Raw genomic sequence first — 17,030 nt, 5'->3', positions numbered from 1 at the left:
CTTATGTAGCGTAGATTAAATCTGTTCAATTTCGTGACCCCTGGGGGTAGGGTTGGGGCCACAATATATTATCAAAGTTTTGCATAGGTATGTAAGGGGAAAATCTGCCGGAGGACAGCAGGGCCATAGTAACTTAGGTAAGCGATGCCACCCATGGCTTCTCGATAAATCTTTAAATGTTCCAAACTATAATTATCCTTTAATTGATTTCAAATATATATGGTTGCTAAGTAGAACTCAACATTTTGCTGATTAAAACATCGAGAACTAAATTTAAATAAAGTTGTTACCGATTGCCTTCATCTGTCGTCAGTGTTTGCCATGTTAACAACCATCTGCTGTTCAAGACAGCCAAAATATCTTGACCCAACAAAATCAAGCTCTCGCAGCACACTTATTAAACAAGAAAGACTATTTATATTTTGCAGTTATGTCGTAAAGAGCCTAAATTTATTATATACAACAAGAAATGTGACCGTGGAATAGCAGTTCGAATTATATAAGATCAGTTTGTCCAAATTTTCTTGAACGACGATTGAAATTTAACTTTATTCTGTTCTTATTTTGCTTTGATAAGAAATCATAGTTTTATATTCTACAGAAAAATAGTTTGTGATATGATCAAAACGGGGAACCACCAAACGTAAGTAAACGAATGTTGTAAATAGTGAAATATATGATAAAAGTCAGGTCTCTGTCATAGCGAAAAACAACTTTGCCGTCTGTCGTCTCAGTTGCATCAGCAGTCCCAGTCGCCGGTAATAGGGTGTGGCTATTGTAGTGTGCAAATCGACACAATGAATGCATTTGTGGGTATCTTATTAGTAATCAAAGAACTGAAAAGCCTCACACTTGTCTAGTATATGTAGCTTATTGGCATCTTACTTTTTACAGAAACATTTCCAGAGCCAGATTGTTCTTCAATATCCTTATAATATATATGTTTTACTTAAACTTGTGAATACCACATATAAATTTACTTTCATATTTTATTATTAAAACAATTCCCATACATTCATTTTAATATTAACAATTTTTAGCTCAGCTAACTGAAGGATTTGTCTTGTTGAATATTTGAACTTCTTAAAAATTCATTACATAAATTAATTTCTTCTACAGAAAAAAAACACTGGAAACTTTTGAAACATAATTCTCAAACTTTAAATTTTTGTGAAATAACCAGATACATTAAAATTTTCTCACCAATATATAGCCTAAAACGGAGAGACACATCCAATCATATACACATAAATAACACAGTAAGCTGAAATCTTGTTCACAAAAACTAATCTACATGTATCCAATCTAATAAGGCTGGCTCAAACATAAATACCACCATAATGGCAGTATTTCCATGTAATTGTAAAATTATGCTAAATTAAGATTCAGGTCAGAAAACATGAACCGGGGGAAATTACATACAGTGTAATTCTGGCTTATTATGGTGAATTGTAACTTCCATTAAAAAAAAACCAAACATATGCTCTTCCTCATAAATGCACAGATTAAAAACTTGGGTAAATTTCTTAAATTCTGTGAGAATGAATTTGAAGGTCTTAATCTGATTTTATTTAACTGAACTGCTCAGACTAGTTGCCCGACTAGAGGATGTTTACATTTCAATATATTTACACAATAAAGTGCTGTCCTTGTGTTTGATATGCTTGTAACATGGCAGAATAAATACATAACCCTCATTAACAAGTTATTTTTATAAAACAATTCTACAATGATTGCAACTGTTATTCCCCATATAGCATAACAAAGAAAGGCATTTTATTATTTATCTCTAAATCTTTTTAAATAATGATAGAAAATGGGTGAAAGTATGTAAAATAATAAAAATAAGGATTCTCAATCTGTTCATTATGTAAGTGAAACAGTTAACTTTTAACATTTCTTCTATAATGTATATTTGGAGTTAAAGATGGCTTTAAATACACATGTAATGGATTTAACTTGATTAGAAGTCTGTTCTCATATTAAATAAAGGAGAAAATGTTACATTTGCACTAACCTGACTTGAAAATTATTTAAACATTACAATTTGTTATCTATAAAGTTTAACTAATGAAAAACAAATCACTGAATTAAAACAAAAAATTAAGGACGTAAAACTTCAAATCTATCTGCAATTGGTTCTTCCCCAAAATGTTCTTGTACGTGTCGTTCAAACTCTGATTGCAATTCAGCAGGATAGCTAGCATCACACATAGGACAAATCCTGACATCTTTCTCAGATGTCTGCTGTGGGGACACATTTCTTAGGGGTGGGGACACATTTCTGAGGGGTGGGGTTACATTTCGTAAAGTCATGCACTCTTCTGAGTCATTATCCATACAATGAAACACATGCATTTGGAAATTTTCCATACTAATATTGACAAAATTTTGTCCACAGACTGGACATATCTGTGAATTTCCTAAAGAACTTTTCTGAACAACCTGTTTTGGCCTAGTTCCAGTACTTGATGGTGCCACGTTACTTGGCACTGTGCGTATTTCTGGCTTCATAGCATTTTCTTGTGGGACTCGCCCAACAGAAGGCTGGAGGAAGGGTTTATTTTTAATCTCTGTCTCTTCACCCCTTGTTTGTGAGGAAGGGGATCTAACTGCAGAATTAGGGGGAGATATTCCCCCACTATTGTGTTCCTGGGGCATTCGATATGGAGTTTTACTGATTTGTTCATCTGGTGGCAGAACCTTCACACGAGGTGATATTATAGGAATGTTCCCTGCAGGATGACCTGGTATGTCTTTTAATTTCACGTAATCACTACCTTCAGGGGAATAGTGGTGACTGGAAGATCCAGGAATATTGTAAGATTTCCTGTCCCCAATAAACCTGCCCCTCTCTGAATTTCCCACTTCAGTCAGAATGTCCAGGTTTTCATACAGACTGATATCCTGGGTGGGAACTGATTTTTTCCTGGCAGTATTGGAAGTTTTAGTACCAGTGGGATATGTAGCCTCTAGAGCTTGTTTTTGAGGTGGACTAACAGTTGATACATGTCGGGGGCTTTTGCTCTCTTTGTTCAATGCTCCTAATGGTGAGGGGTACTTATAAAATCCACTCTCTGCATTCAAATTTTCACTTTCTTTTGGTCCCCTTGTGGACTTATTCTCAACTGCAGGTTTTCCAAAATTCAACTGTTGAAACTGCTCATCCAGATTGTGTGTGTTCTCATCCATGGGCAAAGTCTGTAGGGTGGGGAAGGTGGAGATGAGGGGCTGTTGTTTTCTCTGGGCGTCCACCGTGTGACTTGTGAAGTCTGTGGTTTTGGGGGGCACCTGTGTCTCAGATTGTGAGGACACAAAAGAGGAACCCTCTGCTGCATAACGGGAAGTGGTGGATCCAAGGCTGGAGCATCTAGAATTGTCTGAAACAGAAAATTACTGGTCAAAAATTATGTATTAAGTACAAAAAATTTTTTTTAGATAAAAATTAAATGAACTATAACATGTGCAGTTGAACTTCGGTATCTCTAACACTGATATCTCGAATATCATGGATATGTTGAAGTGAAGTCCCAACCACTTATTCTTTATGTATTTAACCCTTGATATCTTTAATACTTGGATATCTTGAAGTTTTTTCTTTGTCCCATCGAGTTGGAGATAACGAAGTTTGACTGTACAAGTTTTACTTGTGTCATAAATTAAAACCTTACCCCCAAAAAAAAAAAATTAAATGTACTATCTTTTTTTGAAAAAAATGTTGCATACTGCACTTTTAGACAATTCTTATTTGTACCTTTGGCAATTAGATATCAAAGGGATATTGAGTATACTATATGTATGTATAGATTACTTTATATAGACAATAAAAGCTACAATCTACTGAGTAATAAGTCACTGAAGTATAAAGGTGAGAATGAAAGTCACCTTAAGGGTGGATCTGAAACCTGTACAGACAATATCAACTTGTATGTATGTTTCCTGTTATTTCATGTATTCAGGAAAGAAATATGCCTCATAAAAAAAATTCCCAATTACCTGATTTTTGACCTCAGTTTTTTTTTGGCTTAATCATACTTTTACGTGAACCAGTACATGTACATGTGTATATAAACTGAGATGCAACATTTTTAAATACATGTCTGGCAAGTCAAACTATGTATTTAAACATAGACAGGATATATAATAAATAAATGTACATGTCGTGGGATTTTTCTTTTTTGTAAGATGGAAGATATTCAGTTTTCATGTCATTTTACTATGGGTGACTTTAAAAATTAAAAATAAATAAAAATACATAAATTAGCCTTTTGAAGGAATATTACAGAAATTTCTATTTTTAGTAACCATGGCAACACCATTCTTCAAAATAAAAAACTGATTAAGACAATAATGCATCTCAGTGTAGTCAACTTGGCGCTTGCATGCCATTAGTTATATTAACATCAAATCAAACTGTAGGAGGAGTTGTATTTTGAAAGTATTTCACAGAAATTTCTATTTTTAAAAACCATGGCAGCACTTTTCATCAAAATCAAAAGCTAAGAAAAAAGAACCATGTATCTTAATGTTGTCTACCTGTGGGCCAAGTTATATTGAAATCAGACCAAAACTGTAGGAGGAGTAGCATTTTTATTAAAGTATTTCACAGAAATTTCTATTTTTAAAAACCATGGCAACACTGTTCATCAAAATCAAAAGTCAACAAAAAAGAAAAGAACGATGTATCTTATTGTTGTCTACCTGTGGGCCAAGTTATATTGAAATCAGACCAAAACTGTAGGAGGAGTAGCATTTTTATTAAAGTATTTCACAGAAATATCTATTTTTAAAAACCACGGCAACACTGTTCATCAAAATCAAAAATCAAAAAAAGAACGATGTATCTTAATGTTGTCTACCTGTGGACCAAGTTATATTGAAATCAGACCAAAACTGTAGGAGGTGTAGCATTTCACAGAAATTTTTAATAACCATGGCAACAGCACTCATCTAAATCAAAAACCGATACACAGAATTATGCATTGTAGTGTGCCAAGTTATACTGAAATCAGTCCAAAATTGTAGAAGAAGTAGCATTTTGAAAGTATTTCACAGAAAGTTCTATTTTCAGTAACCATGGCAACATCATTCATCAAAATAAAAAAACAGTATACAGTAAATGTATCTTAGTGTAGTCTACTTGTGTGCCAAGTTACATTGCAATCAGACCAAACCTGTGGGAGTAGTACATGTGTAGCATTTTGAAAAATCGTTCATAGACAGACAGACAGACAGACAGATGGACAACAGTAACCTTACTATTGCATAAGCTCTTCTGGTCTCTCACCAGTTGAGCTAATAAAAAGCCCCCTTTTTTTTGTAATTTTTTTTTTTTTTACAATATCCAAACTGGGTCCTATTGAGTTATTCATATGCATGGATTATAATTTTAGCTATCTAATCCAGGCCCCCATTTTACAAAAGAACTTGGGACTACAACCAATACATGTTTTTGTGAATTATTGTCTTCTTTACATTAATTTGAAAAAAAATGTATTATAATTTTTAAGACCTTGGAAATAAATCTTTACAGAGCAATTTTTATCTAAAATATTAAGTATGTAAGGTATTAAGAAACAGTTAAAAAATTTGTGTTAGTTGTAAGTTCTTTAGTAAAGGCCACTGGCCTTAAGTAATGTCAATTCATATTATTAAATGTCCAAACTGGGTTTGACAGGCACTGACACTTATTTAACACTTTCCATAACTGGCCTTGTGTCACATCCATAGATGCTTAATTTTCACTATTCAAACTTGGTCTTATCTCACACACACTGACTATTACTTTACAATATCCACCCACCTATAAGTTTCCTGATGGCCTCCTGCTGTCGGACCAGCATTTTGCCCTGATCCTGGACTTGAGCCTTCAGAGTTTTGATAGTTTTACTGTATCGCTCCACTTGATCCAGAATCCTCTTTTCCTCCTCGAATGAGATGGAATTTAGGGAGGGTAACCCTGATTCCAGTCCCTTAAGCCTCTGGGTCAGGCTCTGTATCTCCTCATCTCTCTGCTGTAATTGAGTCTGTAACTGAGTTTGTAACATACTGCGATCAGGATTCTGTACTAAATTCTGAAGACGTAAAACATCATCACTACGCTTTTGTAACAGTGATTGTAATCTTTCCACCTCTTGTTTTAATGCTAAGTTTTCTGATGATTGACTGTGCAATTCTTCTCTTAGTCTCTCAATTTCTTTTGTTTTTTCAATTTCTCTAGCTCTAAATTGTTTTAATTCCTCTTCAATCTGAGTCAATTTCTTATTCAGATGTTTATTTTCACTTTCAAGTTTTGATAAAGTACTTTTGGCCCGAATAACCTGTCGTTCTAAACTTTGTGCGAATCCAAATTCAGCTCGATACTGTGCCTGAAGGTCCTGCTCTGGTTCACACGGCGGGCCTGCCGCACCAAATACTCCCGAGTTTGGACGTCCGCTAGAAATGCGCTGCATCTCCATTTCACGGATTGAGGTCTGTAGTATGGCATTTTTGTTTACCTGTTCCTGCAGGCGTTTCTTCACTTCACTATACGCTGTCTGTAATGCGTGGAGGGACCCATCTTTTTCGTGACTGGTAAAACTCAACTGAAGATTGTTAAAGTGGCTCCCCGTCCCTGTTGTCGTACTCTCTGTAGTAGATTCCTCCTCATTGTGTCCTATTATAGCTATGTCCTCCTCCATTCTCTAGTACGGCCTGATCATCAGCAGCCTATATTAAATAGAACTGTCACCTTTAATTTTCTCTCATTTTGAATGTTAAAGTTGCAAGTAGGAGAACATTCTTTAATCAAGTTCTTATTTTATTTTTTTCATATTTATTAATTTTCTTCTAAAATTTTGCAGGTAAAAATTTCATATTGAATTAGCAAAAGAAAGTTTTGTATCTTATACACATGAAAATCCCTCCAAAGAGAGAGATCTTATAAATACCTGTGAAATCAACAAGAGAGATTGTTTATAAATACCTGAAGGACATTTATAAGTTTAAAATTACACCAGGAAACAGAATTCAAGGTTTTTACAGCGTCCATTTCTCCTACCTGTGCTCTTAATCTTATGAGTTAAGTTATATAACAGATTAATTTCACTTGAAAACCAACATCTTCCCACTAAGAAAATTTACAGGTTATTAAAAAATTATCACTTTGATCATAAAAAGGTTGGATTAGATTACAAATCATATGGAGATATATATCCCCTAGACTGTGATTAAGTAAGAAGAAAAGCTAATTATCAATTACCATTCTACAACTTCAGTCCATCTTTCACTGGCAATAAATTGGAAAAATCTACAAAAGAAAAATAAAAAATATTGCTAAGAAAAGCCATTAAATTATAAAATCAGTTATTTCATATGAAATTTAAGTATTTAACACCATATATATATATATGGGCAAACAGACAAACAAACATACACATGACATCAAACAACTCTGACAAGGTTGAATTATATGAATTGTAAATGATGTAGCTTAGAATTTCTTGATTCAGTGAACCAATTGTGAACCTGACTGAGCCAACTTTGTTAAGTACTAAACACCTCTGGATTTACTTGACATCAGAAGCCGTCTATATTTCACTGTTTGAAGTTCCTCCTACACACCAATGACTAAGCACCAACCTTCCTCTTGATCATCTAGTTCATTTTGTTAAGTCTAGATATATCATTTTTCTCTTAATACTTTCATATTTATCATCATGATCAACAAGACAATAAAAAATATCTTGGGCTATTCTACTTTTTATAGGAAAACTTCATCATTTTCATCATGTTGATGAATGATTGTGCTTTGTTTTTGTTGTCTGCAGAAAGGAATAGATACAGTGATAGATTTTTATATACTTCTCAATGACCTAAAATGATACATGTCTAGTCTACCTCTTACAGAAATAGTCAATAAAGATACTATAAGATTTATGTGACTGGCCTGCTGTAACACATTACACCTTGATCACCATATTATTATGTATTCCATACTAGATTTAAAAATGTTAGCCACATAACCTGAATGTGTTGAACAATAGTGCTATAGGTGTTCATGAATTAAATTCTCTGTGAAATGAAATCTTATTAAGTTTGAATCTGACTCTCTCAGGGGATTTCGATGTAGTACCTTGTACTTGTTTTCATTTATAAGCAATCAATTTGTCTATCTGTATCTAAAATACAGTACTCCCAATTGTGACAATCTTTGACCTTATTATAACCTTGACCTGATATAAAGCTTTAATTCTCTGACATATACTGTCCTGTTTCTATCTCATATGATAATATTTGGTGGTGACTGGGGGCTGTTTTTGTGAATTGATTCATTTCTTTTGGTTGCCTATGATATTTTCATGCATTCTGTATTCACTATAATAAGTATCATGCTCCTATTCACAATCTATTGTTTTAAAAGAATAAGCATCCCTCATTTGACCTCATGAATTGGTTAAAAAAAAAAGAAAAAAAAAGAGGCCCATGGGCCACAAAGCTCACATGGGTCACCTTTATTGGCTTGCTTTCTTCATAACATTGGCCACATTCTTGGGGCCATGATTTAAACAAACCTGAATCTACAGTACCTGAGGATCTTCCCTTTTAAGAGGTCACTCATGGCCCTTTATTTTAACAAACTTGAATCCCCTTCAACAAAGAATGTGCCAAGTTTGGTACCTGAGGATCTTCCCTTTTAAGAGGTCACTCATGGCCCTTTATTTTAACAAACTTCAATCCCCTTCAACAAAGAATGTGCCAAGTTTGGTTGAAATTTGTCAAGCGGTCCTGGAGAGGAGTTTATGATAACAACAACAGACAATGGATAAATTTCAATCAGTCTATGCGAAAGTCACCAGACTGTCGGTTTTCACTGGTAAAATTTGGTTCAGGTCAGTAAAAAAAATCAGGATTCAGGAGAGATTGTCCAATGAAAAAATAAGGCCTAAAAATCTGAATTTACATGTACATATGGTCTTGTTGTCCACACATATCCTTTATTTGATCCATTTAGTAGTAATACATGATTACTTTTAATCCATTAGAATCCTGTCATGATCGTTTGTTTGTGTCAAATAACCAGAAAAAGAGAAAATTTTATGCAACTGTATTATACTACCCTTTAAAAAGGAAAATTATTAATATTAAGCTTGTTCATTTCAATAAAATCATTTTTTATTATCTCTGGATTTACTTAAGGTTCAATTTAACAGTGAGAATTAACTCCCCACCACCACCCCTTTTATAATTAACCTCTGTATCTTAATAATGCATGAATTTAAAGGAAAAAAAAAGTTGGTCTGGTTAGTAAATGATTGTTCTGGTAAATTATATATTTTTATCCGGCCCATATGTCCTGTAAAAATTTTAAACTATCACGTATATTGTTCAATCAGAAAAGCTTATCTAAAATTTAGTCATTTGCAGGATGAAATATTTTTACTTGTAAAATTCAAGAAATCTGAATATAAAAACATACCGTACAGATATTCAATAACCATAAAAAGACTAATACCCCCCCCCCCCCCCCCCCCCTTACAAATTTGCTAAATGTTATTATTATAGTGATTATTTGGGTGAACATGTTATGTATAACAACTTTGCTAGGAGGGGTAACTCTTGTTCTGATCAAGTTTCTAAATTAAAAGAAAAGTCATTTTTTAAAATTTTTTGGGGTACTACAGAACCACAGGACCCAGTGAAGTAGTTTTCTGAGCATTTTATTCTGTTGTATTTTTACTCACTAAAGTTTTCTGGGCATTGTGAAATCCACAACACATGCATGCAAGTGACTTGCTAAATATTGTAATTCCTTGTAAAGGTCACTTTTCATTTCAAATAATTAGACCCTTGCCTGACTAAACCAAAGGACAAAGGCTTGATTCAATTGCAAACATCATTATCAATATATATACATTATTATTATTCAAACATCAGGATGTTTGATAAAAATAATTTTGCCTTTGTTTTCATCCAAAGATTCAATAAAAGATTTTTGTATAAAGTCATTATTTTAATAAGCATCTGATTTGTGCTTCTAGTTCAACAAGATAAAACTTATGAAAGGCATGTCTACTAACATAAATCTTGAATCATAAATCATCAAACTCAGGGTGTGTTGAATTCTACTCATATTGTCATTTTAGAAAATCCATTTTCAAACTGCGTAGGAAGAGAGAACAAAAAGGAATGACCTTATTAAAAGTTATCACTATTTAAAATCTTATATAACCGTAAAAAAAAAAAAAGTCACACTGAAAGGAAATAACAACCCTAAGTCACAATCCTGTCATTTTTACAAACTTCCAAATTACATCAATACAAGGACGTTGCTTCCAAATGTACAAGAAATTTATAAATATTGAATTCTTTAGAGATTTCAGATGGTAAAAACTTATCTAAATTCCGATTATTTGACCTAATTAAAATAAATATTAACATGCTTGCATGTCTATTTCCATGCATTTGAAATTATGGAGTATGTTGAATGCAGAGCCAAACTTTTACTACATTACTTTGTATGATTTCAGGATCTAAATTAAAATTCCTTCCTCTGTCAAATCTTGTACGTGTTCAATATTCTTGTACATGTATATATTTATATAAAATATACAAGAATTATTCAGGGGATTCCCAGACAAGATCTAATTTAAATTGCTTAAGGATGTATGCAAATATAGATGGTTAATTCAGAATATGAAAAGAAAAATTTTACTGTGTATGTAAAAATAAATTACTAACACTACCTCATACCAATAAGTTTTTAATCTATGAAGGTATAAAATACTAGCTTTATAACATCCTTTATCCCTCAGGGAAGTTTTAGAATCTAAGGTCAGATTAATCTCTTTCGCTTTGAATTCTCAGAGCTTTAAAAAACACATTTCTCAAATATATACCCAGCTAATTAAATTTCGTAAACATAATTTGTTCACAGAATGTCATCATATTGTTTTTCAACACTTCACAGCTACAAAGTCTGAATACAAGGAAGAGTTATTGCTCTTTCCTCAAAGACAACTCTTCAGGGCACCAATCATGGACTCCGATTATAAAGCATGGCTAGGAAGAGTTATCTGAGTGCAACAAGCCAATATACACATACTTTGTAAAATTCATATAACCTCTTCACATGGGATATCTGTGACCCTTTCCTACTATGTCATGCAATTATTATTATTTCTTTTATTACACGAATTAACAATTTTTTCCCCATACAGCACTGATGAGATAAAATTTCCTACATACATTAACTTGTTTATCATTTGAATATCTCTGTTCAGTAAAAACAAAGAAACTTCTAGTGACAGAATCGGAAAGAACAAAGACATGTCTAGTCTCCCTATTCAGTAAAAACAAAGGCACTTCTAGTGACAGAATCGGAAAGAACAAAGACATGTCTAGTCTCCCTATTCAGTAAAAACAAAGGCACTTCTAGTGACAGAATCAGAAAGAACAAAGACATGTCTAGTCTCCCTATTCAGTAAAAACAAAGACACTTCTAGTGACAGAATTGGAAAGAACAAAGACATGTCTAGTCTCCCTATTCAGTAAAAACAAAGGCACTTCTAGTGACAGAATCGGAAAGAACAAAGACATGTCTAGTCTCCCTATTCAGTAAAAACAAAGACACTTCTAGTGACAGAATCGGAAAGAACAAAGACATGTCTAGTCTCCCTATTCAGTAAAAACAAAGGCACTTCTAGTGACAGAATCGGAAAGAACAAAGACATGTCTAGTCTCCCTATTCAGTAAAAACAAAGGCACTTCTAGTGACAGAATCGGAAAGAACAAAGACATGTCTAGTCTCCCTATTCAGTAAAAACAAAGGCACTTCTAGTGACAGAATCGGAAAGAACAAAGACATGTCTAGTCTCCCTATTCAGTAATAACAAAGGCACTTCTAGTGACAGAATCAGAAAGAACAAAGACATGTCTAGTCTCCCTATTCAGTAAAAACAAAGGCACTTCTAGTGACAGAATCAGAAAGAACAAAGACATGTCTAGTCTCCCTATTCAGTAAAAACAAAGGCACTTCTAGTGACAGAATCAGAAAGAACAAAGACATGTCTAGTCTCCCTATTCAGTAAAAACAAAGGCACTTCTAGTGACAGAATCAGAAAGAACAAAGACATGTCTAGTCTCCCCATTCAGTAATAACAAAGGCACTTCTAGTCTCCCTATTTATATAATAGTGTTGTGTTTTGCATGTAGTATGCCTAAATAGTAGTCAGGGTTTGACACTCGGAGGCGAGTGCACTATGTGTCAAACCCTGATTACTACTTAGGCATAGTGAATGCAAAGTACAACACTATTGTTATTATTATGCTGAGTGTTGTATAAAAACTACAATATTTTCTCCATTTCCAATGTTTCATCACCTCTTCCATTCATGTTAGTACACCCCTATTATGACGTCATGTTGTACTACATGTATGTCATAATCTTTTTTCTTTAATTTTGAATGTTCCATGCATTAGATATATTTACAGATAGTTTCAGAGAATTTTAGTTGAGTGAAGGGGAAAAAATTGCAAGATACTATTTTAGAAAAATTATTTTGTTTATTTTTTTTTCTTTAACTGTAAAATATTTGAAACTAAGTTTATGTATATTATAATACGTTGCTTTAGATAATGGCGTCTGTGGCGTAATCGACAGCGCGTCAGAATGTCAATCTCGGGGTCGCGAGTTCGACCCAAGGTGTGGGCGCTGTCAGATTTTCTTCAGAAAAACAAGCCATGCACTATTTCGGCATAGTATGCTTACGCTATATAAATCCTTAGAACACTATGCGAAAATAGTTGGGCATTGACTATATAGAGACAAACTGACAGGAAGCATAATAATTAGTGATAACAAAGGCACACATAGTCTCCCTATTCAGTAATAACAAAGACACATCTAGTCTCCCTATTCAGTAATAACAAAGGCATGTCTAGTCTACATATTCAGTAATAACTAAGGCATATCTAGTCTACCTATTCAGTAATAACTAAGGCATATCTAGTCTCCCTATATAGTAATAACTAAGGCATATCTAGTCTCCCTGTTCAGTAACAACAAAGGCATGTCTAGTCTCCCTGTTCAGTAATAACAAAGGCATGTCTAGTCTACCTATTCAGTTATAACAAAGACATATCTAGTCTACCTATTCAGTTATAAGAAAGACACATCTAGTCTACCTATTCAGTAATAACAAAGGCATGTCTATTCTCCCTATTCAGTAATAACAAAGGCACGTTTAGTCTCCATATTCAGTTATAACAAAGGGATGTCTAGTCCCCATATTCAGTAATAGCAAAGGCATGTCTAGCTCCATATTCAGTTATAACAAAGACATGTCTAGTCTCCCTATTCAGTAAGAACAAAGGCATGTCTAGTCTCCATATTCAGTAAGAACAAAGGCATATCTAGTCTCCATATTCAGTAATAACAAAGTCATGTCTAGACTCCCTATTCAGTTATAACAAAGGCATGTCTAGTCTCCATATTCAGTAATAACAAAGTCATGTCTAGACTCCCTATTCAGTTATAACAAAGGCATGTCTAGTCTCCATATTCAGTAATAACAAAGACACATCTAGACTCCCTATTCAGTTATAACAAAGGCACATCTAGTCTCCCTGTTCAGTAATAACAAAGGCACATCTAGTCTCCGTATTCAGTAATAACAAAGGCATGTCTAGTTTCCCTATTTAGCTATAACAAAGGCACTTCTAGTCAATCAGAATGTACACCTTTCTGGGTAATATCAGTATCAAACTCTGATTATACATATTTCTCTACATTAAGCTCCATGTGAAAAGGTTTTACTTACTTTTCATGAATGACTGCATTGCTACAAAAATTAAAATTGACAGACTTGTTTTTTTTTTTTAATTGTCCAGTTTGGGTCTAAGAACTGTGAAGAAATGGAACAAACCATAACTACTCTTGCAATATCACATGAATTGAAGAAAAGACAGTTGATAATATAGTGTGATGTAACTAGAATGGTAGAACAGGACACATGTAATACTATATCCTCTTTGCTGGAATACAATGGATATTAAATCAGGAGAATATACAAGCAGATATAATTTGTTAACACCATTTGTACAATGTACAAGTTCAAACATTAAATTGGTGTAGACACAATGCTACTATAGAATTGAATCTAATAATAATCTCTATCTAATATATCTAATAACTGACAATAATCAATGATAATATTTAGTTTATAGATAACATCAACACAGTAACAACAAAGGGTTATACAAGTACATGTACAATTACAAATCAAACTTTCTTTAGACTTATCTTACTTGGATTCTAGTTATATTTAACAACTTCCTTCAATACAAGATTTCCTAAAATCTTCTCCAGAGTGAACACTAACGAAAAAAAAAGCTAATATCACTGTGCATTTTCCCTCAGTTAGCACATCATACTAATGTTCTTAATCAAAACATGGAACTACATAATTTCAGTGTCTTGAAACTTGGAACTTTTGATACCCAGGTTCACCACTGAATGAAATGTGAGTACTGTTTTCTTTCACTGATACCTTACATGTGAGTCTTACCTCTTAATGTTATAGTGATAATTTAATGGCGGTTCCACTGCAGAATTAAAGATGTGGTATTCTAAGACAAAGACCTCTGAAGACCTGAATTCCAAAAAATAATAATAATAATAATACAAATAAATATACATCAAATCAGGAACAAGAAAATTAAATGAAGCAGGAAAAAGTAACAGCTATGAAACTCTCATCATTGCTAGTGTTGCTGGAGATTTTTAAACCTTATAAAACACCTAGGTTTCTGTATTCTAAATAATTTTGTAAAGATGTTTTTATATCCTTAATAAGGAACTCTGTTCAATCTACTGGTAGAATTCCAAAAATACTGGTCAGCTTATTACATCTAGATCACAAGAACCTTTTCCAAGGCATCCCACCAAACAAAAATCTATTCCAGGGCATCCCACCAAACAAAAATCCATTCCAGGGCACCTCACCAAAGAAAAATCCATTCTACGGCTCCCCACCAAACAAAGATCTATTCTAATTCCCCGCACCCCAAAAGAAATAAATAAATTTATTCTGGTGTACAAATGTATGCTCCATCTACAGATATAGTAATCCTTTTGTCTTTATGAAAAAAGAGTCTATTTAGTGTGACTTAAAAAGTAATTCAGATCAAAATGAAATGGCTAACATAATTGTATATTTAGTTATGTGTACAAGATAGCAATGTTTCGAAACATAGAACTCAATAACAAATAAAAAAGTTTCTTTTTTGATACATTTATATTAGTATTATATTGGGACTGATTATTGTCAAACACATCCCAAAGTTTATACCCTTCTGTACCTGATAAAACTTAATTGTATCCATAGTAAATAAAACAAATTTACATCCTGCTAAATGTAAGTAGGAAGTGAAATGAAAGAAGTCTACACATATATTTATATATGTATTTATGTTTTTCAGAAATCATAAAATGTATAGCATGTGTAACTTGTCACTTTACTATATTATGTCCCAATTCCCATTTTTTGTGAGCTATTTTTAATCTACCAATGATAAATGATCGGCTTTATGTGGAGCATTCATTTCTCAGTAAATGCTGACCTACATTTTATGGAATTTTCATTGATAATTTATACTCATTCATGTCTTTAATTCAAATGTTTGAAGGAGGAAGTTATATTTGAATGTTTCAAGGTATAAAATTAAAAGTATTCAATTAAAAACTCATTTTTTTTAGAATTTTTAAACAATAACATATTGAACTAAAACTTATCAAAACTTTAAAGTGTATATATAGTATTTAATGCATTTCTGTACACAGGTACAGTATTATATCAATGTATGTTTTCAATATACCTGTTGAGCAGTTAAACAAAATCCTGGTTAAAAATATTAAATCCTAAAATTTGTTCAGAATGTGAAATTGCTACTCGTTCATTCATGATAAATGTATCGCTCAAGATTATTGATGCGCAACGGAGTTAAATTACATAAGCAACATTAGACAGCATATGTAAACAAATCATTGATAGAGATGAACGTAGTTGGTGAGTCACATATTGGAAAAGGTAGGAATATTTGTAATAACCACACCTAGCACTCAAATACACATTTTTTCTAAATTCTTCGAAAGATTAGTAGCATAGAAATAAATATTTAAACACCCCCACATCCCCTGTAGTAAAAATTACTGGTCTTACCAGTAGTACTGAGTGACTGCATGACCTATATAATGGCCCACGTAATGAGACGAATGAGTATCACCAATCAGACGTCTTTTCTTGTCCTCAGAGAAAAAGGTTACTTTTAATTCAAAGAAAATTGAAGAATTTTCTAAAAATGTTTACGTACGTCTAAATGGCGGAGGTGTTTCTGATTTTTCGCATTCCGTGCCCGATAGAGAGGTTTACGAAAAGCTCTTTTCTTACGGCTATGATTCGTTTCTTCACAGGAATCAGCTTGCACAAATCACTACATGTGTTACCAGTTAGTAATAACAATTTGCCATGATTTTTTTTCGTTACACGTTCTTTTTATTAAAGCTATATATGGCGTATCTGATCTAAATAAATAAATAAAAATACGAGTTTGAGTGTATTTATAAATAAACACGATTTATGTTATTTACGTTTAAATTAAAGTTTCCACCGATTTTGAACTTGAATAACCTCATGTTTCCATAGTTCAATTAAATTTTTTAAAACTGTGTCTGTTAATTAAATGCGGATTCGATAAATAAAATCGGTTATTGTTTTAAATTTCTAATATCTTTGAAACGTGATTCATTTAAATTATGTAATTTACAGGAAAGTGCTATCTTTATATAAAGTAATAAAACAAATAGAAAGATCTTTTTTTATTTTAGTTTGTCTGAACTTAAAAAAATACGCCATATATGACTTTAATTGTTAATAAGTATTTTTGATATGATTTTTATATGTTTTACCAATAGTCTAAGTCGAATTAAAATAAGGACTTTAACTTGATTTAAAACGCTTCATCCATAGATTTACTCATACAGTATTTTACGA

The 17,030-nt window shown here is 32.8% G+C and overlaps 1 protein-coding gene across 1 annotated transcript; it reads right to left on the bottom strand.

Annotated features, from left to right (window-relative positions):
* Window positions 1-1,012: 1,012 nt before the first annotated feature.
* LOC133186854 (uncharacterized) lies at window positions 1,013-16,288 on the bottom strand. Its single transcript, XM_061322216.1, has 5 exons — window positions 16,200-16,288; window positions 14,547-14,630; window positions 7,241-7,288; window positions 5,804-6,708; window positions 1,013-3,380 (listed from the first exon to the last, which is right to left on the bottom strand). Exons 4-5 carry the CDS (start codon window positions 6,678-6,680, stop codon window positions 2,104-2,106), a joined length of 2,154 nt encoding a protein of 717 aa, XP_061178200.1. The 5' UTR covers window positions 6,681-6,708; window positions 7,241-7,288; window positions 14,547-14,630; window positions 16,200-16,288; the 3' UTR covers window positions 1,013-2,103.
* Window positions 16,289-17,030: the final 742 nt, after the last annotated feature.

This window comes from Saccostrea echinata, unplaced genomic scaffold, assembly GCF_033153115.1.
Source record: "Saccostrea echinata isolate AGI-Se365-2 ecotype Australia unplaced genomic scaffold, CSIRO_AGI_Sech_v1 ptg000014l, whole genome shotgun sequence".
Lineage (NCBI taxonomy): Eukaryota > Metazoa > Mollusca > Bivalvia > Ostreida > Ostreidae > Saccostrea > Saccostrea echinata.
This window is presented reverse-complemented; position numbering and strand designations above follow the sequence as displayed.

Bases quoted from the DNA above. Each gene is read 5' to 3' on its own strand.
- LOC133186854 (XM_061322216.1), bottom strand. From the start codon at position 6,680: ATGGAGGAGGACATAGCTATAATAGGACACAATGAGGAGGAATCTACT. The intron at 3,381-5,803 runs GTGGGTGGATAT...TTTCTGTTTCAG, and splicing joins GGCCATCAGGAAACTTATAG to ACAATTCTAGATGCTCCAGC.